Source organism: Oncorhynchus mykiss, chromosome 13 (genome assembly GCF_057628025.1).
Source record: "Oncorhynchus mykiss isolate SJ-2025 chromosome 13, ASM5762802v1, whole genome shotgun sequence".
Classification (NCBI taxonomy): domain Eukaryota; kingdom Metazoa; phylum Chordata; class Actinopteri; order Salmoniformes; family Salmonidae; genus Oncorhynchus; species Oncorhynchus mykiss.
This window is the reverse complement of record NC_143034.1, coordinates 45,960,070-45,986,524: the sequence shown is the minus strand read 5'-3', so window position 1 is coordinate 45,986,524 and position 26,455 is coordinate 45,960,070. Positions and strand designations below refer to the sequence as shown.

At 45.6% G+C, this 26,455-nt stretch overlaps 5 protein-coding genes across 6 annotated transcripts in view; 3 read left to right on the top strand and 2 right to left on the bottom strand.

The window, feature by feature from the left end:
- Positions 1 to 5,155, top strand: part of LOC110486250 (ATP-citrate synthase) — a 28,536-nt gene extending 23,381 nt beyond the window's left edge. For both annotated transcript variants that reach the window (XM_036940943.2, XM_036940942.2), the window contains 7 exons: positions 2,423 to 2,577; positions 2,725 to 2,875; positions 3,031 to 3,174; positions 3,255 to 3,368; positions 3,462 to 3,544; positions 3,718 to 3,794; positions 3,942 to 5,155. In XM_036940943.2, the coding sequence (XP_036796838.2) occupies positions 2,423 to 2,577; positions 2,725 to 2,875; positions 3,031 to 3,174; positions 3,255 to 3,368; positions 3,462 to 3,544; positions 3,718 to 3,794; positions 3,942 to 4,036 (819 nt within the window). In that variant the 3' untranslated portion in view covers positions 4,037 to 5,155. The remainder of the gene's footprint in view (positions 1 to 2,422; positions 2,578 to 2,724; positions 2,876 to 3,030; positions 3,175 to 3,254; positions 3,369 to 3,461; positions 3,545 to 3,717; positions 3,795 to 3,941) is intronic.
- A 540-nt stretch (positions 5,156 to 5,695) lies between these two features.
- Positions 5,696 to 10,182, top strand: LOC110486249 (kelch-like protein 11). Its single transcript, XM_021557695.3, has 2 exons — positions 5,696 to 6,286; positions 6,597 to 10,182. The coding sequence occupies exons 1-2, from the start codon at positions 5,829 to 5,831 to the stop codon at positions 8,179 to 8,181; spliced, it is 2,043 nt and encodes a 680-aa protein (XP_021413370.1). The 5' UTR covers positions 5,696 to 5,828; the 3' UTR covers positions 8,182 to 10,182.
- Positions 10,183 to 10,751: 569 nt separating this feature from the next.
- Positions 10,752 to 13,331, bottom strand: LOC110487537 (kelch-like protein 10). The gene is made up of 5 exons (XM_021559451.3): positions 13,061 to 13,331; positions 12,301 to 12,787; positions 11,578 to 12,192; positions 11,342 to 11,491; positions 10,752 to 11,231 (listed from the first exon to the last, which is right to left on the bottom strand). Exons 1-5 carry the CDS (start codon positions 13,255 to 13,257, stop codon positions 10,863 to 10,865), a joined length of 1,818 nt encoding a protein of 605 aa, XP_021415126.3. The 5' UTR covers positions 13,258 to 13,331; the 3' UTR covers positions 10,752 to 10,862.
- A 379-nt stretch (positions 13,332 to 13,710) lies between these two features.
- On the top strand, positions 13,711 to 20,312 carry LOC110486248 (cytosolic 5'-nucleotidase 3). Its single transcript, XM_021557694.3, has 9 exons — positions 13,711 to 13,888; positions 14,580 to 14,678; positions 14,821 to 14,890; positions 15,032 to 15,078; positions 15,265 to 15,350; positions 16,081 to 16,170; positions 16,352 to 16,514; positions 16,724 to 16,924; positions 17,150 to 20,312. Exons 1-9 carry the CDS (start codon positions 13,886 to 13,888, stop codon positions 17,258 to 17,260), a joined length of 870 nt encoding a protein of 289 aa, XP_021413369.1. The 5' UTR covers positions 13,711 to 13,885; the 3' UTR covers positions 17,261 to 20,312.
- A 167-nt stretch (positions 20,313 to 20,479) lies between these two features.
- On the bottom strand, positions 20,480 to 26,325 carry LOC110486247 (peptidyl-prolyl cis-trans isomerase FKBP10). Its single transcript, XM_036940940.2, has 10 exons — positions 25,662 to 26,325; positions 24,806 to 24,951; positions 24,452 to 24,641; positions 24,220 to 24,365; positions 22,997 to 23,186; positions 22,741 to 22,886; positions 22,409 to 22,598; positions 21,924 to 22,066; positions 21,615 to 21,778; positions 20,480 to 21,391 (listed from the first exon to the last, which is right to left on the bottom strand). The coding sequence occupies exons 1-10, from the start codon at positions 25,853 to 25,855 to the stop codon at positions 21,203 to 21,205; spliced, it is 1,698 nt and encodes a 565-aa protein (XP_036796835.2). The 5' UTR covers positions 25,856 to 26,325; the 3' UTR covers positions 20,480 to 21,202.
- Positions 26,326 to 26,455: the final 130 nt, after the last annotated feature.

The window sequence follows — 26,455 nt, the reverse complement described above, 5'->3', positions numbered from 1 at the left end:
TTTTTCCTCCAAACATAACGATGGAAATTATTGCCAAACAGTTCTATGATTGTTTCATCTGACCAGAAGACATTTCTCCAAAAAGTACGATCTTTGTCCCCATGTGCAGTTGCAAACCGTAGTCTGGCTTTTTTTATGGTGGTTTTGGAGCAGTGGCTTCTTCCTTGCTGAGCGGCCTTTCAGGTTATGTCAATATAGGACTTGTTTTACTGTGGATATAGATACCTTTGTACCTGTTTCCTCCAGCATCTTCACAAGGTCCTTTGCTGTTTTTTCTGGGATTGATTTGCACTTTTTGCACCAACGTACGTTAATCTCCAGGAGACAGAACGCGTCTCCTTCTTGAGCGGTATGACGGCTGCGTGGTCCCATGGTGTTTATACTTGCGTGCTATTGTTTGTACAGATGAGCGTGGTACCTTCAGGCGTTTGGAAATTGCTCCCAAGGATGAACCAGACTTGTGGAGGTCTTGGCTGATTTCTTTTGATTTTCCCATGATGTCAAGCAAAGAGGCACTGAGTTTGAAGGTAGGCCTTGAAGTATATCCACAGGTACACCTCCAATTGACTCAAATGATGTCAATTAGCCTATCAGAAGCTTCTAAAGCCATGACATGATTTTCTGGAATTTTCCAAGCTGTTTAATGGCACAGTCAACTTAGTGTATGTAAACTTCTGACCCACTGGAATTGTGATACAGGGAATTATAAGTGAAATAATCTGCCTGTAAACAATTGTTGGGAAAATTACTTGTGTCATGCACAAAGTAGATGTCCTAACCGACTTGCCAAAACTATAGTTTGTTAACAAGAAATTTGTGGCGTTAAAAAACAAGTTTTAATGACTCCAACCTAAGTGTATGTAAACTTCCGACTTCAAATGTATGTCTGAAACAAAGGCTTCCAGGGTGGCAATTTTGGGGCTTCGCCATGTTTCATCGAAATGTACAGCTGTGTATAGTCCACATAGCAGTGAAAGTTAACATTGTTTCCGAATGACATCACCAAGAGGTAAAATATATAGTGAAACAATCAGTGGTCCTAAAATGGAACCTCGAGGAACACCGACATGTACAGTTGATTTGTCAGAAGACAAACCATTCAGAGACAAACTGATATCTTTCCGACAGATAAGATTTAATCCAGGCCAGAACTTGTCCGTTTAGACCAATTTGGGTTTACCAATCTCTCCAAAAGAATATGGTGATCGATAGGGTCCAGTATGCAGCTTGAAGGTTTAGAGGCCGAGACTATTTTCATCAATGTGTCAAGAGATATAGTATTAAGAAACTTGAGTGTCTCCCTTTGATCCTAGGTCCTGGCAGTGTTGTGCAGACTCAGGACAACTGCGCTTTTGGATAAATACGCAGATTTAAAAAGTCTGTCATTTTCTTTCTAATGATCATGAACTTTTTGTCAAAGAAGTTCATGAATTTATCACTGCTGAAGTGAAAGCCATCCTCTCTTGTAGAATGCTGCTTTTTAGTTCTCTTTGCGATTGTATCAAAAATAAATTTGGGAATGTTCTTATTCTTCTCAATTAAGTTGTAAAAATAGGATGATGGAGCAGCAGTGAGGGCTCTTCGATATTGCACGGTACTGTCTTTCCAAGCTAGTCAGAAGACTTCCAGTTTGGTGTAGAGCCAATTCCGTTCCAATTTTCTTTAAGCTTGCTTCAGAGCTCGGGTATTTTCTGAAAACCAGGGAGCTAGTTTCTTATGACAAATGTTTTTAGGGGTGTGACTGCATCTAGGGTATTATGCAAGGTTAAATTTAGTTCCTCAGTTAGGTGGTTAACCGATTTTTGTACTCTGACATCCTTGGGTAGGAGGAGGGAGTCTGGAAGGGCATCTAGGAATCTTTTGGTTGTCCAAGAATTTATAGCATGACTTTTGATGATCCTTGTTTGGGGTCTGAGCAGATTGTTTGTTGCGATTGCAAACATAATAAAATGGTGGTCTGATAGTCCAGGATTATGAGTAAAAACATTAAGATCCACAATATTTATTCCACGGGACAAAACTAGGTCCAGAGTATGACTGTGGCAGTGAGTAGGTCCGGAGACATGTTGGACAAAACCCACTGAGCTGATGATGGCTCCGAAAGCCCAAAGTTCTGTGGACTTTGCCATGTGAATATTAAAGTCACCAAAAATTAGAATATTATCTGCCATGACTACAATGTCTGATAGGAACTCAGTGAGGAACACTCTATATGGCCTAGGAGGCCTGTAAAAAGTAGCTATGAGTTAGCGCTGAATCAGGATCTCTTATTGGCTCTGGACAATGCTATTGACTTCCATATAAGGCTAACTTCACGAACCGCATCAGACTGTGTTAAACTGAAACAGATGGAGCGCAATGGGAGGGTGTGGTGACTCTCTCTCCCTCGCTTTCCCCCTCTCTCTGTCCCTCTGTGCTGTAGGAGCTGGGTCTGATCCGTAAGCCAGCCTCCTTTATGACCAGTATCTGTGATGAGAGGGGCCAGGAGCTCATCTACGCTGGAATGCCCATCACTGAGGTGTTCAAGTCAGAGATGGGCCTGGGAGGAACCCTGGGACTGCTCTGGTTCCAGAGGAGGTACGCTTCTGTCCCCCAAAACATGAAACCGGGAAACGGTCAATAATACAAATACTGCCATTGTTCACATAAAACATTAAACATACACTATCATAATTTAATTTGATTCCAATTCTATGTCTCTGTGTTCTCCCTCCTTGCCCCAAGGCTGCCCAGTTATGCTGCCAAGTTCATTGAGATGTGTCTGATGGTGACTGCTGACCATGGTCCTGCTGTCTCCGGTGCCCACAACACCATCGTGTGTGCCCGTGCTGGCAAAGACCTCATCTCTAGCCTCACCTCTGGCCTGCTCACCATCGTACGACCATAGTCAAGTCAACCTCGACATTCTTAGGCCCACTCAAACCAGCAGAGTAGCCTCTTCTGAAGACAATGCCTCTGTTTTAAATAATGAATTCATTGAGCTTTGGTAGTGTCTCTTTGAGTGTTTATTTTTGTGTGTGTGATTTCCAGGGGGACCGGTTCGGAGGGGCCCTGGACGCTGCAGCCAAGCAGTTCAGCAAGGCGTTTGACAGTGGCATGCTGCCCATGGAGTTTGTCAATAAGATGAAGAAGGAGGGCAACCTGATCATGGGCATCGGACACCGGGTCAAGTCGGTGAGCACCGTCCCTGTGTCTCTGTTTGGATGTCATGTGTCTTTCAGATTTTTTACTGTGTGTGCGTGCGTGCGCTTCAGATCAACAACCCAGACATGCGGGTGCAGATCCTGAAGGACTTTGTGAAGAAGAACTTCCCCTCCACCCAGCTGTTGGACTACGCTATGGATGTAGAGAAGATCACCACCGCCAAGGTACTAACCCTGTCATCCTCTCCTGCACCCTGGATCACCCCACTGGGATCATCTGTTCTAAACCATGTCTTCACCTCTCTCCTGCGGTTTCAGAAACCCAACCTGATCCTGAATGTGGACGGTTTCATCGGAGTAGCCTTTGTGGACCTGCTCAGGAACTGTGGTGGATTTACACGGTAAATCCTATGCTATTTAACTCCAGTCAATTACATTCTACACAATGCAACTATACTACTGTGTCTGGGTCATCCGGCTGTCCCTTTTGTTGGCCTTCGCCTACATTCGCCTACATTCGCCTACATGTTGCATCAACTCATCATTGCCCTCTGGTGTTTGTCTTCCCCCTCAGGGACGAGGCTGATGAGTTTGTGGAGATCGGAGCACTGAATGGAATCTTTGTCCTGGGGCGGAGCATGGGCTTCATCGGTGAGTTGGGGGTCAGGGGTCATGACCCTGATGAGTTTGACCCTTAGAAATGGTAATGGGAAAGGGGCTATGGTGTAAGGAGCGGAGGATACGCAATATGATATTGCTAAAATTGGAACCTTACCTACGTTTCTACTTCTCCCTCAGGACACTACCTGGATCAGAAGAGGCTGAAACAGGGTCTGTACCGTCACCCTTGGGACGACATCTCCTACGTTCTCCCCGAACACATGTCCATGTAACCACGGAAACCAGGCCATGGACCCCCCCCCCCCCTCCCCCCAGTTACCCCACCACCACTGTACCCTAACCTCCACCCCCACCTGTGCTGTGTTTGGTCAGCCCCAAGTGGTGGGAGAGCAACAATGAGGACTGATATTATTATAGATGTGTCTTTCCAACAGTAATAAGGACAACCCTTTTAAATGAATACAGTTTCAGTTTTTAAAAATCAGTTGGCTGATCTAACATGCTGCAACCCCATTAATAATAGCAAGGCCTGCAAAACTGTGAAGCCACTCTGACTGTGTGTGTGTCTGCTAGAGAGATCAAGCAAGCTGCAGAGAGTGTGAAAAGAGGCTCATTCGTTGGTTGACCCTTAATAGTGTGGGAGTGCAGTTAATGCAATTCTCTTCCCAAGATTACCAGTAGGGATACAGATGATTGTCTTCCTATTTACTGCCAATACTACTACTACTACTACTACTACTACTACTACAACTTCTATACCACACCTATGCCTACAGTGAAGTACGTTGATGAGACTATCTCCCACTATCATCTCTCTCCGTAAACCAAGCATGTGTCTGTGTATCACAGACTTCCTGTGTGTCGCTGTGCAGTTCTCTTTCTTAAGTGTGTCGGTGCCATATTAAAATCATACGCTTTCTATCAGGGGTGAGCTGTAGTGCAATAATACTAGCTACTGCTTTACAGTTATATAGATTATAACTTTATTTATGTATAGATGTTTTAACAGCCGAGTAAATAAATGTAATAGATAGTATTAGCATACATTTTTGATGTACTGTAAATGCCCATGAAACTGTTGTGTTTAGACCGTTCGATATGCAGCTGACCGAGCATATTGGGCTGTAAATACAGTGAAAAGCTCATACTGTGTCCAGTATGGCAAAGGTACCATAGAATGCAGCATTATTTATCTGAACGTTACTAGCTAGACTAGCTCCATTGTGACCGGCTATTTCTCGTAAGATCTGCCTGTACTATTTGTGTTGTCATGTCAACACAATTTGTTTGATTTGTGATTAGTGAACTGAACGTGCCTCTGTAGAGATGTGTTGTAATATATTTTCAGAACGTTGTGACTGAGTATATTAAAGATGACCCATTGGAACACAGCTCTGTCTGGTTTTTCCGGTGTCGCGGATCATAAAATAAATGTGCTGTAATTGTTTCACTGTGTCATGCTTCATCCATCAGTTTATGAAATCATTGGTTTTAAAACAGATACATTTATGATATCATATCCAATAACAACAGAGGATGTAGTGGCCTACTATGAGCAATCTTCGTTTTCTCAAACAGCCAGTGCATATGAGGGTCTACTAGACGACTTTAGAGCTCATTCTTCAGACCTCAGTCCACCTGTTCTATGCTCCGGGGGTGTAATTTCTGTACATTCATGGCAAAGTGATTCTACTCACTTATGTAACGGAGCAGGACTATGTATTGACCGTGCCCTTGTATGAAACAACATCCAGCACATGAAATGAATGGAAACATCCATGTGTAGCTTCCATTCAGGTCATTCAAAGACACCCACTCAGAGAAGGTGAATCGATGATACCCTGCTTCGGCAGAGAAAGCTGAGGTTGAAGAAGCACTAAAGCTGCTCCTGTCAGCCACAAGTGAGTGGGAGGGGCTTTACGTCACACGCCGAGCAGTCACGCCTTGCGTCCACTGCGCATGTCAGTAATTCCGTCTGTGTTTTGAGTTTATGTTTGTGTCTGCGTGTGTGTTCTTTCCCACACGAGTTTACTGCAATTCCGAATTCTCACAACCACCGCCAGAATGGCAGCTGCACCCCCGAACCCAGACGACTCTAGTCGGGGTAGTAGCGGTAGCAGCGCGCCCAGCGTCCTTGTCGGGGACGGGGACACGGAAGAGGCCGAGGATTTCACCTCCTCCTCCCACTGCACAGAGCTGTCTCGGCGGCAGAACGAACAGAGGAAGCAGGGATTGTTCTGCGACGTGACGCTGGCCTTCAGCAGTGGGGCGGCAACCGGGAATGTTCAGAGCTGTGAGTTTTCCGCTCATCGTTCTGTACTGGCCGCGGCTACGGACTATTTCACGCCGTTGCTGGGAGGGCAGTTCTCCGAGTCGCTGTCGGGTCGGGTTGAGATGAAGGAATGGAGCGCTGAATTGGGACCAGACCCGGAGACGGTGGAGAGTGTCATTCAGTACATGTACACGGGAGAAATACGTGTGAGCACCTGCAATGTGCATGAAGTGTTAGAGCTTGCTGACAGGTTTGTTTACAATTTAATTAGTGTTCCTTTTAATGTACATAATCCATTTAATTGCCACCTGCTAGTACTTGATTATTTGTATGTAGTTCAGTGACATAACAATGTTGTTTTGGCTTACTGGAGGTGTCACTGAAGCATATTGGCAAGGTTAGGGTTTAGGGTCGGGACGTCCTATGGATCCCGGATAGCACTGACCATCCTGTAACCTGTCAAACCTGAATTTGAGTGTGGTGAGTTCATGGGTGTCATAAATGGCCTTGCCCATGTTTGTTTCTCATGTTCTGTTATTGATTGTGTGCGTCGCCTGCAGGTTCCTGCTGCTGCACCTGAAGGAGTTCTGTGGGGAGTTCTTGAAGAAGAAGCTGAGCCTGGCCAACTGTGTGGCGGTGCACAGCCTGGCCCACATGTACACCCTGGACCAGCTGGCTCTGCGGGCCGCAGACATGATCCGACGCAATTTCCACAAGGTCATCCAGGACGAGGAGTTCTACACCCTGCCCTTCCACCTGGTGAGGGACTGGCTGTCTGACGCAGAGATCACCGTGGACGAGGAAGAGGTGCTGTTTGAGGCTGTGGTGAAGTGGGTCCAGAGGAACACAGAACAGCGGGGGAGGTACTTTGAGGAGTTGTTCCGTCTCCTCCGGCTACCCCAGATTAAGCCCACCTATCTGACGCGCGTGGTGAAGAACGAGGCACTGGTGGCGGCCAACGAGGCCTGTCTCCGCCTGGTGTCCGATGCCGTGGAGGGCCACGCCATCCGCTGTGAGAACCTCAAGTCAGCTGACCTGGAGTTCTGGTCGTCCTACATGGCCTCCTTCCAGCCGCGCTTCGGTCAGAACATGGACGTGATCATGGTGGTGGGCGGGGTGTCGGAGGGGGGTGACTACCTGAGTGAATGTGTGGGTTACTTCATCTACGAGGACCGCTGGGTTAACCTGCCCCACATCCACAACCACCTGGATGGCCACGCCATCGCCACCACAGAGTCCCACATCTACGTAGCGGGATCCATGGAACCGGGCTTCGCCAAGACCGTGGAGCGCTATAACCCCAACCGCAACACCTGGGAACAGGTGAGCAACCTGACCACACGTAAACACTCCTTTGGTCTCACCTGTATCAAAGACATCCTGTATAGCATCGGTGGCCACGGCAACTTCAGCCCCGGCTTCAAGGACGTGAGCGTGTATGAGCCTGAGCCAGACAAGTGGCACAACCTGGAGTCAGCACCCAAGATCCTGCGGGACGTGAAGGCGGTGAGTGTGGAGGACCGCTACGTATACGTGACGGCGCGCACGCCAGTGGACACAGACAACGAGGACGGGCTGAAGACGGTCACCACACGTTACGACACAGAGAGCCGCCAGTGGCAGGACGTGGACTCCCTGCCGCTCATAGACAACTACTGTGTGTTCCAGATGGCCGTAGCCCCCACCAACTTCTACCACACGGCCTCGTGCTGCCCTAAGAGCTACACGGTGCGGGATGAGGCCGCCAAGCAGAAGATCAGCGCCCACATCTCAGACGAGATCCTGGAGAGCTTGCCGCCCGAGGTCACCAGCATCGAGGGCGCCGCCATCTGCCACTTCGACGAGGACGTGTTTGTGATCGGCGGCTGGAAGAACAGCGATGACGTGGACAAGCAGTACCGCAAAGAGGCCTACCGCTACTCTGCCGAACGGAAGCGCTGGATGCTGCTGCCGCCCATGCCCCAGCCCCGCTGTCGCGCCACCGCCTGTCACGTACGAATCCCCTACCGCTTCCTGTACGGCTGCCAGCGCTACCCCATGCCCCAGAACCTGGCCCGCCAGCGGGACCGTATGCAGCAGATGCAGCAGCTACACCGGCGCACCCTCACCCTGCGCAGGCAGCTGCAGTCTCAGATCGAGTGCTGAGCTGTCACAACCCCTGTCTGTCCATCACACCCACCCCAGTGGGGGAGCAGCCCAGTCCAGCTCCAAGCCCCAAACATCCCCTGGCAGCCATCGTCATCAACCCCCACCCATAACCTGCTGGAGCAGCGGCTCCTATGTTGCTCTCATGTTGGTTCATTTTCAAGAGATCTGTGCCAGATCATCAGGTTGAGATATTGGTGTTAGTAGTGACTGTGGTGTTCAAGGCTGGGAGGTGTGGGAGTGATGTGACTCTGTGCTGGCCAGGTGTTTGTCTATGTGGGGAGGACAGGCTGAATGTTACAAATGTGAATAGAGTGTTGTACAGTGACCAACATCGGACTACGCTACGTATGTATGTCAGGCCCAGGTGATGTTTATCTTTTTATACATGTATATAGTTGTATATGTATACTTTTATTATATATAAATATTTTGTGTCCCCCTTTTATGCTTATATGATGTAGGCAATGTGACACTTAAGTACGGCAGAATCTACATTCCTCCAATCCAATGTGCTTAGTGAAGTCAGTCGTTCTCTATGACATTCCACACTGACAGTCTGTCCATGCAAATATCACACACACTTACATACACACACTCTGTGCAGCTGTAGGGTCGGGACAATACCAGTATTGCGATGCTCGTTAGTGTTGTGGCAAGTGAACGTAACACAAAGCAGATTTAACTTCTTTAGGAAAACAAACATTTAATGTTTTCATCCAGAGTCACATTTATTTTTCCACAAATATTTTACATTTTACATGGGAAAAGTATTGCGATACTGGTGTCATGCTGGCCCTACCAGTCAGTTGGACCAAACCCTTACCAATGCCCGATGGCTTTGCTTTATATTAGCTTCATCTGAATGGCTCTGCTTCTTGTTATTATAGCTTTGATACAGGAGCTCAACATGAATGGAAGGAGAATAGTCTCATTCCTATTTATTATCAGATCTACTGTCCAAGAGTGGACAACTTGTGACAGAGCCTGGACTAGAACCCAGAATCTCTAGTGGCACAGCCACAGCACCACTTGGGAGGCCCATTAAGGAAACAGTCTTAACATGGTAACATTCCATCAACCATTGCGTTGAATTATTCTTCAGTCTTCTGCTCGTCACATTCCTGTTGGTTGGAAACATTGTGTGGAAGGCCCTAGGTGGGAGTCTGTGAGTGAATGTTTCTCTTTTTGTTTTTGTCTGCATTGGTTTAATGGCTGGAGGGTGTAGTTCCGATGGAGGACTTGATAACGTGTGTGTCTTGAGTACGGTAAGAATGCTTGGCAAAGCTGGTGAAAAGCATGCCTAGTAGTGCACTTCTACCCTTAATCAGTTGGTAATATTTATGTCCGATTGGGTTTACCTGTTATATTTGGCCAATTTTTATTTTTTTTATGTATCATTTAATCCAACTCCAGCCGATAATCTATTCTGTTCCCATGTGAGAAAATATGTACACTAGAGTGATTTGCCTAGTAATCCAAAATGAATGTGATGTGAAGTGTGAGGGAAACCTGTTGCTGTACCTCAGGGCTTATTCAGGGGTTCATCTGAGAGATCCGGCCGGCCACATTGTTGCATGTTCTCCTCACCCTCCAAAGACAATCAGGGGGAGGGGGTACTTCAGGGGTACTCTAGGCAGAGCAAAATTCAGTTAGTGGTACGGTAACCAAAAAAGGTTGTGAACCACTGGTATAGACTAGAGGGTATCCTTATGTTACTGAGCGGAATGACCATATCAAGGTGAATGTGTTGAGTTCAAGAGTTCATTGATTGTTATAAGCACTATCCCTGAAGCTAATTTATAACATAAAGCACTATGATTTTGAGAATGCAATGCAAGTGTATTTCCTCAGTTTTGTTTCTCTTGCATAGCATTTGAAATAATTGTATTGACATATGTTGGCAATATATATGTTGCTTTGCATGTGGCAGTCGGGCATTGGGTCAATATATTGGATGTAAAAAAAAAAAAAAAAAAATGCTGATGTCATCACTTGCAATTAAAATGTCCATTTTTTTTATACGACCTTGGTTTACCATATTTCTTGTGTAAATTCTGAATGTCATTTTGGCCAATATTATTGGGCAGTTTTCAAGCCTAGCTCTATAAACATCTGTCTTTTTCTTGGGTGGAATTTTCTCCTCCAATGTGACAACCTCCTTTTTTTATTTCTTTTTTACAAAGCATAGAGAATGATAGAGAAAGCATCCCTATATAGTTCCGATTATGGCATCTGTGAGAGCATGGGCAGTGTCATTGAGGCATTATCCATTTTGAAGTAGTCAATTGGCTGATGACCAGTTGACAACATTAAAATGTTGGAAGCCCTCAATGTTGCTGCCAATGCTAAAACAGTATTTTGGCCACTAGAGGCCTCTATCATTTTCTATGGAACTAAGCTACATACATACACATGGCCATCAAACAATGCTGAGTACTATGCACAGAGTCATTGGGCATGAGCCAATTACAGTAACGCATTCAGTACAGTCAATCTTCCCTTCTAACACAGTAGGAAAATAATGCAGATGCAATAAGAAATATAGAAATGTATATATGCATATGGGATTTCTTCTGGGACATACAGCAGTGGATTTATTTGTGTATGGTAAATGCCAGTGGTAGGTGGGATACGGTGGGCAGGAAAGGGTAATAGTGGGGGATAGGGACGAGGGGGCGTCACACAGACAGGATGCTGTTGGAAGCGGAGAGCTTCAGCTCTTCCCGGGGGGACTGGAGGGAGTCCCGGGGGGCTGCGTACTGGGCCACGTTGGGAAGCCCGTGCACCACGCAGCAGGTGAGGGCACTGCGGAAGATGCCCATGTCGTGGGCGTCGTACCACTCCTCTGTTTTCTCGTCATAGCACTCCACGTTGAAGGTAGTGGTGAAGCCGTTGAAGCCCCCCACCACGAACAGGAGGTTGTCCACCACCTCAATGCCAAAGTTGCTGCGCGGGTTGAACATGGTGGGCACCGTACGCCATGTGTTGGTCAGCGGGTTGTAGGCCTCAGCGTTACGCAGGCGGTTAGCCCCATCGAAGCCGCCCACCTGGGAGAGGACAGAGGAAACTTGAGTCAAATATTTCTTAACTTTCAGCTCTTACTGAATAAGGCGTTGAAGTGCATTGTGCATGTACTGCATATGGATGTTCTGCTCACCGCATAGACCTGCTCCGCATAGGCGATGACCCCCACACCGCTGCGCCTGCTTCTCATGGGGGCGGTCAGAGTCCACTGGTTGGTCTGGGGGCTGTAGCTCTCTGCTGTGAACAAGCACTCATTCCCATTGAAGCCACCGCAGATGTACACCTAGAGAAAAGATCATGCCAACATTTTATAATCAATAGTCATTATCCATCATGAAGTTCTCTCCCAGGTCCCTCTGTTCCACTCACCTTGCCATGTAGTGTGGTAGCACTGGCATCACTCCTCTGCTCATGCATGGGTGCAATCAGGGTCCACTGGTTAGTCTCAGGCTCATAGCACTCAGCGGTGTTCAGTCGTACGTAGCCGTCAAAGCCACCCATAGCATAGATACAGCCATCCAGCACCGCCACACTGACGTAGCAGCGCCGAGAGTGCATGGGGGCCACCTGGTGCCAGGTCCGTGTGACAGGGTTGAACTTACGTACACTGTTAAAGTAGTCAACGCTGTCAAAGCCACCCACACAGTAGACAAAGCCATTGAGGTAAGCAGCTCCATGGTAGGCTCGAGGGCTCTCCTCCTGGGTCACATTCACCCACCGGTCAGCCCGCGCATCATACGCCTCAATGCCATTGGTGGGGCTGCCACCACTCCAGCCACCTATGGCCAATAGGATGGCATAAGGCAGGCGAGGGCGGGTCAGAGGGTTGCGGAAGTCAGTGTTGGAGGGCCCGTTCATGTTCAGGTCGTACATGGCCTTCAGGGCACTGATGATGATAGGCTTGCAGTCATCATTGTCCTTCACCAAGGTATTGTTCTTCACGTTGTTCATGAAGTAGTCGGCTGTCATCAAGGCCATGCGGACCTAAGCACACAGACACAGACAGACAGACGTGTGGCTAGCAGTTGACTAGCACGACACCCAAACTTACAAAAGTTATCCAATAGTAAAACATTATTGTTCACCTCTCACCTTGGGCAGCAGCACAGACACGTGGGCCTTGCGGTCCTGAGGCGAGTGGTTGATCCAGCGTAGGACCGCCTCAAACACAACATCCTCCTGCTTCACATTCAGGTCGTCCTTCTCGATGATGTCACAGAGCTGTGCCAGAGAGAGCTCCATGAACTCTTCCGAGAAACGCACCATCTCAAAGTGGTGCAGGATGAAGAGGTAGGCCCGGCGGCGTAGATCAGGGCAGGAGTAGAAGTCTGCAAACTTGCAGATGCCGATGCAGTTCTGCAGACAGAGCTGGGCCTCCAGATAGTCGCAGCAGGCCCTCATGATCCCCAGGATGCAGAACTGGTCTGCAGCCGCCAGGAGTGGTTCTACATTCTCTGCAGTCACAGGCACAGAACGTGTGTAGGCATACTCGATGATCAGGCGCATCATGTCTGGGTTCACACCAGGAATGCTGTAGACCCGCTTCTCAATGTTGTTCCAGCCACTTGTGAAGAGAGCACTGTGGGTCAAGGGTCAGGGGTATAATAGCACAGAGAGAAAGAAACATCATCAAGGTCTCAATATTCTTCTCACTACAGCATTGCAATTGAACAAAGTTCTTCAGGACTCCCCAAAAGTAACTAATAATTATAGAGAGTTGGACCAAGCCAGAGATACCATAAATCTACAATGTTCTCGCATTCTCATTCAAAGTCAAGCGATGCCAGAATGGGAATGTCCTCTGGCCAGCACATCCCAACCCAACCTATCCCAACCAAGGGAAGCTACTCACCGGAAGTATGAGCTGCATCCACACAGGATGTTCTTGTGGGCATTGAACTCGATGCCATTGACTTTGATGACCACATCACAGAGTTTTCCCTCCAGACGTAACTCATTAAAGATTGTACAGGTCATAGCACTCATTTTCCTCTCCATGTTGCATCTTTGAAATTTGGTGGAGGTGGCTGTCTCTTCCAGTTCATTCATTCCTTGCTATATTTAATGGGGGTTTGCTAGCTCTTCAGCTTAGACATTTGGCTGGTTTACTACAGCAGCTGTGTTCATCTAAGGATTGTGAATTGTGAATGTTCCACTTATATTATGTTCCAGAATTGTTCATTATTACATCACAGCGATGTGCAAATGGAATCAGAGCATCAGCCTCACCTGTCATAAAAAGTTTGTGTTTAATTTGATATATCTGACTGTTATGCCTACTGATCGTACAGTGAATGTGTAACAGTCATTTAACAGTAATATTTGACACTACGTAATACATTTGATTAAATACAGTCCATTTCAGATGTAGTGAGAGGGAAATCGTGAATTAAGAATACATAGAAGCACACAATTTACCATAATACTTTCTTCTGCTCTATCAGAACATAAATTATATTAGGAACATTTTAATACTGCTTTTGTGGTACTGGGGAAGATGTTAAACGCACACACTTACTTCCTCAATTTATGTAAGTAAATGCGCGCCCTCAGTATAGACTGGTTATTGCAGCATAGCTGACTAGCTAGCTATATAACTTATTGATTGCATTTCTAGCTAGGTCCATCGTTTGGCTCTTTGATATTTTCTTGAATTAAACAACATCTCTCTAGGAAAATGGTACGTGTACTTTATTTTCCTTGTTGCCACTGAACGAATGACTGATGGCTAGCTAGCTATCAAACGTAACGTTAACGTTAGTTATTACAAACTAAGTTAGCTGCCTAATTTCTCCGAGTAGAATGGCTATGCCTATTGTTAGCTATGTGACAGTGACATAACATTACAAAAAAGGAAAATGCTTGTTAAGTGTGTGATTGGGGTGTTAGTTTACCCTAGTGTAAGATTCCATTAATTAAAGTCCTAACTGTGACGACAGCTGCAAATGAGGGGATGACATGCAATAGGTATGTGAATAGGTTTGTAGGCTACAGCTCCACAGTACAGTCCAACCAATACACAAGACTCCCGATGTTGTGTCCCAAAGCTAGGCTGCTGGCAAATCACTTTATTATGTGGCCTGTATATGGTAAATGCTGTAAACAGTAGCAAGCACAGTGGCCTTTAGGGTTTATCGTCACAGAAGTGTTTAGGGGCGGCAGGTAGCCTAGTGGTTAAGAGCGTCGGGTCAGTAATCCAAAGGTTGCTGGTTCGAGTCGTTAAATCTGTGAAAAAATGTGCCCTTAAGCTTAATTGCTCCTGTATGTCACCCTGGATAGGACTGTCTGCTAAAAATGTTAAAAATATAGTGCTGTAATATTTAGTTCTTCTGTTTTTCTCTCTCCTCACTACTTGTCTCCCTCCTCCATAGATCCCAGAGCTGTCCAGTCCCTCAGTGTGTATGAGGGACCCTCCCAGGGTGGAGGAGATCATCAAGACCATGCAGAAGGCTGGCACCAGCAAGATTCAGGTACCACCACAGAGATCCTATTCGATTGGGATTGTATACGTCATCCTATGGGTACCACACCCACACGTTTCAATGTATTCTCCTAGTTCCATCCTGAGAGGTTTGCTTGATAATATGCTGACAATGTCTCTTGCTTTTTCAGGTCATTTCAGACTTTGACATGACCCTCACACGGTTTGCCTACAATGGGAAGCGGTGCCCTACCAGTCACAGTAAGTACAAAAGCTGGGATAGATTGTACGGAGAAGATACCAATGTGTACGTAGAGTTAAGCGATCCATATCTTGTCACTGGTGTTTTTTTTCGACAAGCCCATGAGAATGATGATGATTGCATCAGTATTATTTTTATAGATATCCTGGACAACAGCAAGCTCATCAGTGAGGAGTGCAAAGCACAGGTATATTGCAAATGTCATCAGAAAAACAACTAGACCACAGAACTTCTTCTGATTTGGCAGATGCATTTGTGTAGATTAGAAAAACGATGACACAAGATTCATTGCTTACATATAACTGTGTCTTTTCTAGATGCGTACTAGCCAGTTTTTCCCTTTCTGAGTGTTGTCCATTCTCCCTCCGTTCAGCTGAAGGACCTGCTCAACACATATTACCCCATAGAGATTGATTCCAAACGGACAGCGGAGGAGAAGCTGCCCCTCATGGTGGAGTGGTGAGTCACAGCTCTCTCTGAGCCAATCACTGCCCTTCTAGACCAGGAACGCATCACTTTGCTGTCAAACTGACCAATACCCTCTGTTCTACATCAGACATAGGCACCTCCCTGCGGTCTCATTTACCCAATGAGTCCCACTGTAATCCTGCCGCGTTTTTTGACTTCTGGGGTTTGACTTCTGGGTTGTACCAATCGGATTCGTCTTATTCTTCTGCATCCAACCATTAGTCTGTGTGAAAAGCTGAGGCTCTCACGAACACACACGTTTTGCTCAATGGCGCGAATGTAAGGGGTTCTTCTACACAGAAGGTCATAGGAAATCCTAGGACATAGTGTCTATAATACTGTAATAAGCTCACATAGCTCACAACTCCAAACAGTTGTCATTGACCGTTTGGATATTCATTCCCCACTGACCAAACTATTTCTCTACAGCATTCATATACATTCATTTTGATCCGTTTTTTTGTTGTTGCTTCAGCAGACCTTTTCTTTTTGACATGTGTCAATAAACTCACGAATGGAACTGTTTATGTCAAGTTGTTCTGTGTTCTACTTGTAGCCCTGGTTGTCCTGATAATAACATGGAAACGCACGTCATTGTGAGGCTAAATATAAGGGCTGGACATGCAGATAAATGAAAGTCAGATAAATGAAAAGACGATTTTTGCTGGGGGTCTCGGGACTGATCGGGTTAACCAATCCCCTTGTGCCGTTCATCCCGTAGGTGGACTAAAGCCCATACTCTTCTGGTGCAGCAGCGCATCAGGAAAGACCTGCTGCAGGATGTGGTGAAGGAGTCCGATGCTATGCTCAGGTGAGAAGACCCTGCTACTGTTGCCAAGCCACAATTATGGCTGTTTAGTAGCGTAAAGTCATCGATAGCACAGTATGGTACCAAATGATGAAGCCTTATCAAGTCAATAATGTTAATGACGACCAGGATGATGACTGTAATGGTAGTGATTACAGCGCTATCTATGCCGCTGTCTCCCCAGGGAGGGCTACCAGCTGTTCTTTGACCACCTGCAGGAGCACAGCATCCCTCTGCTCATCTTCTCTGCTGGGCTAGGAGACGTGCTGGAGGAGGTGATCCGCCAGGCCGGGGTCTTTCACCCCAACGTCAAGGTCTTCTCCAACTACATGGACTTTGATGAGACTGTGAGTAGGCTATCGCTGACACACAAACCACAGTATATACGATACAGGTAGCCTCTATGGAATTGAGTGGGGAGAGGGGGTTGTCATGAAAACACTTAGTTTCATTGCATTAAATGCGCTTTTCCTATGCTAGTGACCACGCAAAGACTGGGTGAAAGGTTAGTGGTTTGAGTGAGGATTCAACCCATTGGTGTGTCCCTCATTCTCAGGGAGTGCTGAAGGCCTTCAAAGGGGAGCTGATCCACATCTATAACAAGAGGGAGGGAGCTCTGCTGAACACGGGCCACTTCCAGGAGCTCAAGTCACGCCACAACGTCCTGCTGTTGGGAGACTCTCTGGGGGACCTGACCATGGCTGATGGGGTGCACAGCATGGAGAACATCCTCAAGATCGGCTTCCTCAACGACAAGGTACGGTAGTACTGGCTACACGTACACCAAAGCTCTCTCTTTCACACCCTAATAAACCCTCAACCACGCAAAAAAGAAATGTTTTTGTTTTTACTCTGAAGTTTTATTGTTTTAAGGCAATTGAGTGCTTGTTTTAATGCACAGTCAGCTTATTCAAGCACTGTTTAAATGTCGTTGGACATTGGCCGCTTGCTAACCGTTCCCACTCTGCATGATCTTTCTCAGGTGGAGGAGAGGAAGACGTCCTACCTGAATGCTTATGACATCGTGCTGGTGAAGGATGAGACCATGGAAGTGCTGAACGCCCTGCTGCTCCACCTCACCAGCACCAAGTGACCTGGCCATGAAATTAATCTCACTGGCCAATCAGTAACGAGCCTTCCGACGCTACAGGAAGTATGTCGTACTGGTTAAGGAAGCTCTTGCTCAGGAAGTGCCAGTAGTCAGATACCATGAGTCAAGTCAGAATGGTATTGTTTTTGGTTGGTCTTTTACTAAAGCTCCAATGGCTGTTTGTGTGGGCCGCTGGGATGGATCCCAGACTGTGTTTTGGAGTCTCCCTTCCACGCTCCTCCAGTTGAATCCTTGTTGAACACTTACAACTTGAGAGCAGCATCCTTTACAGTCCTACAATTTGATTCGATTTACTCGACAGCCCTACTGTCACATTCTGAATTGTTTACGAACCGTCATTAGTCCAACTGAAATGGGACAGGAAAACTAGGTGACTTCCCCATCTGGTAAATGTGTATTGGGTTCGTGGGGAGAGAAATGTTACTGGTGATATGTCTACATATGAGGAATATGCAGTAGCAGTCAAAAGTTTGGACAAACCTACACATTCATGGGTTTTTCTTTATTTTTACTATTTTCTACATTTTAGGATAATAGTGAAGACATCCAAACTATGAAATAACACATTTGGAATCCTGTAGTAACCAAACAGGTGTTAAACAAATCAAAATAGATTTGAGATTCTTCTAAGTAGCCACCCTTTGCCTTGATGACAGCTTTGCACACTCTCGGCATTCTCTCAACCAGCTTCACCTGGAATGCTTTTCCAACAGTCTTGAAGGAGTTCCACATATGCTGAGCACTTGTTGGCTGCTTTTCCTTTACTCTGCGGTCCAACTCATCCCAAATCATCTCAATGGAGTTGAGGTTGGGTGATTGTGGAGGCCAGGTAATCTGATGCAGCACTCCGTCACTCTCCTTTTTGGTCAAATAGTCCTTAGACAGCCTAGAGGTGTATTTGGTTATTTTCCTGTTGAAAAATACATGATAGTCCCACTAAGCGCAAACCAGATGGGATGACGTATCGCTGCAGAATGCTGTGGTAGCCATGCTGGTTAAGTGTCCCTTGAATTCTAAATAAATCACAGACAGCAAAACACCATCACACCACCTCCTCCATGCTTCACGGTGGGAACCACACATACAGAGATCACCTGTTCTCACAAAGACACAGTGGTTGGAACCAAAAATCTCAACTTTGGACTCATCAAACCAACGGAGATTTCCACCAGTCTAATGTCCATTGCTCGTGTTTTTGGTCCAAAGCAAATCTCTTCTTATTGGTGTCCTTTAGTAGTGTATCTTTGCAGTAATTCGACCATGCAGTCTCCTCCTCCTGATTCATGCAGTTGATGTTGAGATGTGTGTTACTTGAACTCTGGGAAGTATTTATTTGGACTGCAATTTCTGAGGCTGGTAACTCTAATGAACTTATCCTGTGCAGCAGAGGTAACTCTTGGTTTTCCTCTTCTGTGGCGGTCCTCATGCGAGCCAGTTTCATCATAGCACTTGATGGTTTTTGCGACTGCACTTGAAGAAACTTGCAAAGTTCTTGATATTTTCTGCATTGACTGACCTTCATATTTTAAAACAATAATGGATTGTCATTTCTCTTTGCTTATTTGAGCTGTTCTTGCCATAATATGGACTTGGTCTTTTACCAAATAGGTCTATATTCTGTATACCACCCCTACCTTGTCATAACACACCTGATTGGCTCAAACGCATTAAGAAGGAAAGAAATTCCACAAATGAACTTTTAACAAAGCACAACTGTTAATTGAAATGCATTCCAGGTGACTACCTCATGAAGCTGGTTGAGAGAATGCCAAGAGTGTGCAAAGCTGTCATCAAGGCAAAAGGTGGCTACTTTGAAGAATATCAAATATAAAATATATTTTGATTTGGTTAATACATGATTCCCATATGTGTTATTTCATAGTTTTGATGTCTTCACTATTATTCTACAATGTAGAAAATAGTTGTTGTTTTTTTTAAATAAAGAAACACACTGGAATGAGTAGGTGTGTCCAAACTGTTGTACGGGTCTAGATGTTGTTGTCTTCTCTGTATAGATGAAAGGTGAAGGAGTTAGGGTTTGTTTGTCTTCTTTGTCATATAAAGGGAAAGAAGACAGGATAAAGGTCAAATCTAACTGTAGTGTTCTATACACACTGTCTTTTTTTGTTTCGTCAGACTGTTCTCCCTTTTTTTCTTGAAAAGTGTCTATTCTACGAGAGTGACTACAGGAAATTATGTTCATGTTAGACGCTTATTTACCCTTAGATCTTAATAACAGACTACTGTTTTATGTGGATGTCATCAGTATGGAATCTGATGATACTGTGCCTCGGTATTATGGCATAGGTTTGTGTGCGTGGCTACGTTTTGTACAATGGACTTTTTTGGCGCCACAGTGCCACCATGTGGTCAAAGTAATAGTAATTTGAGCCATGTGTATATATTGACATTTACAGTATCACTCCATGCTGGTCTCAAAGAATCCATCCACCTTCAGCCTTAATACATTGAAAGTACATGAGTCCTTGAATATTTGGCGTGTTTTATATTTTCTCATAAATGCCATCACTTTCTGTAAAACAGCGTAGTTTTGATTATGTTTGATCTTTTCGAGGCCAATAGTTGCCTTTTTTTCGAGTCCTGTGAAAGTAATGGTTGACCTATTCGGTCTATGGTGAAGAACATCTGAATATTTAGTACTTTTAATTTTTTTGTATGATGGCAAAACATTTCATTGCCACATAAGAGGTTTTTAGTTCTTGGTAAAGCCATGGCATCTGATTCTATTGCTATTATTAGTATGTTTTGCCAAATTATAATTTAACATTTTCACCCAGTTACATGTTTAAAGATTTGAAGTGGAAATCCATTCATATTAAATGGTGATGTCACTGGTACAGTGCGCAAGAATCGGGTCATACATTTCTCTTGTGACGTGTGTTACTGAGGGGACAGTGTCAACTACATCCTCTACTGAGTGTCACTAGATTGTATTTTTTTTTTTGCCTGTATGAGATATGTAGGCATAACAGGATAACCTCTCCACAACTGTAAATAAAATGTGGCCACGGAACCCTCGTTTCATTTCATCTAGGTCTGTTTCCTTTTTGTAAAACATGCCAAAATCCAATTCTGTAATCACCACTGATGCCATTCACAGGGAACTGTATACTAATGTTATTCCCAGCCTACACAATCCCTAGACAAGGGACATGGATCCCAAACACAGGAAACAATGCATTTTTATCGTTTTTTTTTATTACAAAACAGATGTTTTTTGTGATGTATGTTCTACAATGCAAGGCACTTACAAAATCTTGTATTGCACAAAATATCCACTCTTAAAATATACAACCTACAGTCTTAAAATCATTTTCATATCTGGGAAGAAGGGGAGGAGTGGGAGGCAGCTGTTTATTCCTATCAGCCATTTTGAAGCCAACTGCATTGCATCCTGGGAAGAAGGACCATCCCAAATGGCTGACAAGGTAGTTCAATGAAAGTGCTTTTAGCAAAATGTGTCTCAGAGTCAAACATAATGAGGCTGATGAGAATAAGTTATTTATAAAAAGTACAGATGAACCACATTTTCATAAGGCAATTTACAACACGTGGAAGCAGTCCTTCGTTTAAATAAGTATGGACCATTTTGGGTTATATTCAACCAGTGGAGGCTGCTGAGGGGAGAACGGCTCATAATAACGGCTGGAACGGAGCAAATGGAATGGCATCAAACCATGTGTTTGATGTATTTGATACCATTGAACTTAGTCCGTTCCAGCCGTAACCACGAGCCTGTCCTCCCCAATTAAGACGCCACCAACCTCCTGTGTTTTATACATAATAAAATGTATTTAAGAGCTCCGCTAGTTAGCAACCCCCTAATTGCATAGATTCTGTCTGTCAGTCTGTTGTGTCTCTCTCCGCCCCCTGCACCCTTCCACCTGGCTCGACAGTACCCCCTCACAACTCCTCATGTCTGGCCTTGTCAGAATCCTCCTCCACCTTCAGTTTGAGCTCCTCAGCCACTATCTTGCCATCCCTGTTGCGGTCCTGGTTGTTGAACATGTCCTTGATGATGCCGTCAGCATCCATCCCTGGCCTCAGGCGACCTGTGCCCTCTGCCACCTGGATGTTTATGAAGGCTGTGAACTAGAGAGAGGGAGAGCAGAGAGAAATATGAAGAGTTGTCCTTTCAAGAGCGACACCACTTGAAGAATATTTGCAGGTTTAGATGGTCACCTGACTTGTTGTCCTGACCTACACAAGGATGCTACCAGCACCAGCGCCTTACCAAGCAAAGGGCAGAATGTATCGGGTGAATCCTGACTTCGATTGATGGATCATGCTAAATGTCTGGCGTGTGTTATCTTACCTCCTCCAGAGGGACAGATAGATCTTTGTTGAGGTCCATGGCAGGGAACAGGGGATCTGGGCTGTCCCCCAGCCACACAAACATGTAGCCGTCAGGCACTCCCTTCTGCAGGTCCAACAGCTCCAGCTCAAAGTGCAGCACGGCACTGCTGGGAACGCCCTTGGCTGCAGGGACATGGAGGGGAGAGCACGATGAGAGACATTGAGACAGTGTCCGAATAATGTCATGTCCAAATGCAAGATATCTCCATGCAGGATTTGGTTCTGGGTTTCAAGATGAAAGTGATCCATGACTAGTCCGTTCACTCACCTCCATTTTCTCCATGTCCCAGGTGGGGTGGGACGATCACCACCCTCTTCTCTCCCACACACATGCCCCTCAGGCCCTCGTCCAGACCCTCAATCACTTTGTTGGCTCCCAGGGTGGTGATGGGGGCTTTCTCATAGTGGTCCCTGGAAGAGGAGGGAGATATTGATCAAGGCCCTGGACGATGCTCTAACGTGCGATCAGTCAGTAGGAATTAAGTATGTAGCCCTATACTTTCTACATTAAGATGTATATAATATGTAAGATACAGTATATAGTTATAGATATGGCTGGTTTCTATATCTTGGTTATATTTGAATTTCTACACAACATACATAGCCGATAAGTCTTCATGTCTGTTGGCGTTGAGGCCTAGTGATATCAGTCAGACAAGTAGCCAGGGGCGATTAGATTACATGACTGGATCAGGCGTTGCAGTGTGGCGTTGCAGTATGGCGGTGCGATGGACAGGAGGCGCTCCTACTCACGAGGAGTAGAGCAAGGTGCCGTCCATCAGGGAGCAGTTGTAACGGTATTGGATCAGGTCGTCCACCTCACTGGTCAGGTTGCACTTCTTGGGCTTGCTGGTCACCTTGATCTCAATGAGGTCCTTAGGGTTGTGGAAGTCGATAACGTGGATGTCGAAGACCAGCACGGCCGAGCCAGGGATGATGTCTCCTAGAGTGGTGGGGGGGGGGGGTGGATTTGAATAGGAGTAGGGACATGACTCATCGTGGGCACTGGACAGTAATGTGTAAATGCAACTCTGACTCCTCCCACCCCAAAACCTTTGGCCAATGCCACAGAGCCACATACTCACCAGTTCCCTTCTCCCCATAGGCCATGTGAGGAGGAAGGATGACGCGCCTCTTCTCTCCAATACACAACCCCTGGAGGGCCTTGTCCATGCCCTGGATCACATAGCCCATGCCAATGTAGGTGTTGTATGTGCTGTTGCGCTGGTAGCTGCAGGAAGAGGAAACATGGCAAATGCAAATTAGAGTCGGTCTCCACACTCACTATTGACTCACACAAGTCCTGGTTTGACAGACAGTAGATGTACCTAACGTTCCTACCTGGTGTCAAAGCCAGAGCCGTCCTGGAAGGTGCCGTTGTAGTGGTAACGGATGTAGTCTCCCACCACGGTTTTACGGGTGCAGGTCTTAGGCACCTCCTTGACCACCACGGCGATGTCATCCTTAGGGTTGAACAGGTCGATCATGAAGACCTCAAACACCAGGGTGGCCTGGGATGGAATCACGGTGCCTGGAAGAGGAGGATGTGTGTTTGGAGTCCATTATATTATCTGTACACAGCCCAATGCAAATCTTACTTCCTCAGAGGGGTTGGTCCACAACATAGTTTTCCATCTGTAATATGTCTCGGCAACTGTTGTTGTGGAGTGACACTTGAATAAACATTTCTAGACTCTAAACACTATGTAGCCTACTATACACCTCCTGTGTTTATCAGCTGTTAAGGGCCCAGGCTAGGGGTTATAAATAGTGTTTACCATATCCCTTCTTCTCATAGGCTAGGGATTATAAACAGTGGTTACTAGTAGTTATCATAGGCTAGGGATTATAAACAGTGGTTACTAGTAGTTATCATAGGCTAGGGATTATAAACAGTGGTTACTAGTAGTTATCATAGGCTAGGGATTATAAACAGTGGTTACTAGTAGTTATCATAGGCTAGGGATTATAAACAGTGGTTACTAGTAGTTATCATAGGCTAGGGATTATAAACAGTGGTTACTAGTAGTTATCATAGGCTAGGGATTATAAACAGTGGTTACTAGTAGTTATCATAGGCTAGGGATTATAAATAGAGGTTACTAGTAGTTACCATATCCCTTCTCATCATAGGCTAGGGATTATAAACAGTGGTCACTAGTAGTTATCATAGGCTAGAGATTATAAACAGTGGTTACTAGTAGTTACCATATCCCTTCTCATCATAGGCTAGGGATTATAAACAGTGGTTACTAGTATTTACCATATCCCTTCTCATCATAGGCTAGGGATTATAAACAGTGGTTACTAGTAGTTACCATATCCCTTCTCATCATAGGTTAGGTTAAAAAAGACAATGTAATAATTCCATGCGGAAGATTTCGAAAAAATAAACTAATTCATGGGACCAGCAATTGATAACTACTAGAGCTGTTGCTAACTAGCAATGCTGGTCCCATTAATTGCAAAGAGTTATGGGAAATTAGAACCCTGTTGTTTTAACCTTGTAATCTTCAACATAGCTTATAGGCTAGGGGTTATAAACAGTGGTTACTAGTAGTTACCATATCCCTTCTCCTCATAGGCTAGGAAAGGTGGGATGATGATGGTGCGTGTCTCTCCCACACACATGCCGATCAGACCCTCGTCCATGCCCTTAATGAGGTAGCCCATGCCCACGTACGTGTCATAGGTGCCGTTCCTAGAGTGGCTGAAAGAGACATGGACAGAATGGTTAACACACACACACACACACATACAGCATGACTGGTCTTCCAGAGTAGATATGGACCCCACCTGGAGTCGAAGGGCACGCCGTTCAGCAGTGTGCCGTTGTAGTGATAACGGATGAAGTCAGTAGCCTCCGCGAGGCGCTTGCAGCTCTCAGGTTTGCTGAGGGTGCGTGTCTGGACCTTGTCTTCTGTGTTCCAGATGTCGAGCAGAACCACGTCAAACACCAACACAGTGTCAGCAGGGATCACATCACCTAGGAGAGAGAGACAGGTTGGGAAATCATTGTGTGCCACTGGAATATACGATTGGGGCCAACATCAGAGGATAACTATTTGTGGAATTTAGTTTGTACAGGGCACACTACCTGTCGCCAGGCCCTATGTAAAGGTCATATACGTGAATGAAATTAGTTGTTACCTGCTCCTATGCTTCCATAGGCAAGGTGTGGGGGGACGGTAACTTTTCTGCGCTCATTGACACACATGCCCTGAACTCCCCTGTCCAGACCAGTGATGAGACGCCCCAGTCCCACCTGGCCACTGAAGGGTGCACCACGTTCATGACTGAAGAGGGGGGGATGGGTAGAAGAGAGGGGGAGAGAGAAAAGAAGTGACATTCCTCAAGAGTACACATATTATACTTATTTCAATGGTAGGCTTGGTCTACTAAAGTTATTCTATTCCTATTATTATATTAATGTTAACTGGTTGTAAACCATGTATTTAACCATATCTGAATGGGTTATGTGCAAAGAATGAAATAAGTCATGATCAAAATACAAAAGTAGGCCATCGTAAAATAACTGAATAGGCCTAAATAATGCATTTTAAGATGTCGCCTAGGCCTAGCCTGTCAACGAACTGAATGCAGCTGTTCGCCTGCATTGAGTCTGCGTGGCATGTCGCAATAGTAAACCCCATATTGAACGATATTGTGGAGAGCGCCACATCGGCCTCGTTCGGGGAGGCACTAACGCACACGGCAGCTGCAAAGTATCTGTGCAGAAATGCACAGCGCAGGGGCAAAGTTGCAATGTATATGTGAATCACAGGGTCTTCAAAGTTTCAAAATGGTTGCTTAGAGGTGCTGCCAATTTCGAGCCCGGACACGTCTGCAACAGGCAAACTGCGTGAGACCATATAGTCAAACGAACAAAAAATGTCCTCCAGCCGACACAGAATTTATTTGCACAGGAATCAGATAGCTTAGGCACTTAGGCACTTCTGCACTATGTCAATAGACCTATACAAGCGAGTCGTGCGTCGTAGTTTACCTTGAATCGAACTTCTTGCCGTCGGTGAAGGTACCGTTGTAATGATAACGGACGAAATCTCCCGTTTGCACTTCTCTGGGACAAACTCTTGGAATGTCATACCGATCAATAACCACGTCTTCTAACGGGCCCGGGCTACAGCTTACATGGGTTCCCGTTACACAGAGAAAAAATAACGCAAATATTGACTCCATTATAAACCTATTCTTTGGTGTTTTGTAAAAGTATGAGAAATGGACAGATGACTTCTCCGTTGGTTACCGTCTATGGATGGAGAGAGAGAGAAGTGCGGACGTAGCTTCAGCTCATTCAGAAAGGGGAGGTGTGAATCCAATTCACCCCCTCCTTTTTAGAGGAATTCTGTAAACGTGTAAAGTCGCCCTCCGCCATATAGAACAGGCCTAGGTATATGACTCGAGCGCAAGCCGGGGGAAAGGATTTAAAGCATAGCCTACGCCTATAATAAGGCGTTATTTAGCGTAGGCCTACTATGTAATAACGTTTGTGATATACTGTTTACAAAGCCTTATTATTTGTATGCCTATCGAACATAGACAGTGAGTGAGGGTTATTTGCACTGTGTGGGAATACCCCACCCGTTTCTATAGAGAAGCTCATTTAACCGGGAGGCGCCCATCTGGCTGAGTCGGAAAAAGAAAGGCCCAGAATGACGTTCTCGCAGGTCCTAAAGTCCAACCTTTGGACAGCTTCTCTATTTAAATATGAACTGTTATGTATCTAACGTTTAATAAATAGGCCTATGTTAATTTGCTGCTCATATTTTCACTGTTTTT

Coding starts and splice junctions, on each gene's coding strand:
- LOC110486249 (XM_021557695.3), top strand. CDS start 5,829: ATGGCAGCTGCACCCCCGAACCCAGACGACTCTAGTCGGGGTAGTAGC. Junction 6,287..6,596: donor GTGTTAGAGCTTGCTGACAG/GTTTGTTTACAA, acceptor CGTCGCCTGCAG/GTTCCTGCTGCTGCACCTGA.
- LOC110487537 (XM_021559451.3), bottom strand. CDS start 13,257: ATGAATGAACTGGAAGAGACAGCCACCTCCACCAAATTTCAAAGATGC. Junction 12,193..12,300: donor TGTCTGTGCTGCTGCCCAAG/GTGAGAGGTGAA, acceptor CTGTGTGCTTAG/GTCCGCATGGCCTTGATGAC. Junction 11,492..11,577: donor CTACCACACTACATGGCAAG/GTGAGTGGAACA, acceptor TCTTTTCTCTAG/GTGTACATCTGCGGTGGCTT.
- LOC110486248 (XM_021557694.3), top strand. Junction 14,679..14,820: donor CTGGCACCAGCAAGATTCAG/GTACCACCACAG, acceptor TTGCTTTTTCAG/GTCATTTCAGACTTTGACAT. Junction 15,351..16,080: donor CTGCCCCTCATGGTGGAGTG/GTGAGTCACAGC, acceptor TTCATCCCGTAG/GTGGACTAAAGCCCATACTC.
- LOC110486247 (XM_036940940.2), bottom strand. CDS start 25,855: ATGGAGTCAATATTTGCGTTATTTTTTCTCTGTGTAACGGGAACCCAT. Junction 24,642..24,805: donor CTATGGAAGCATAGGAGCAG/GTAACAACTAAT, acceptor TCTCTCTCCTAG/GTGATGTGATCCCTGCTGAC. Junction 22,067..22,408: donor GGCACCTTGCTCTACTCCTC/GTGAGTAGGAGC, acceptor CTCCTCTTCCAG/GGACCACTATGAGAAAGCCC.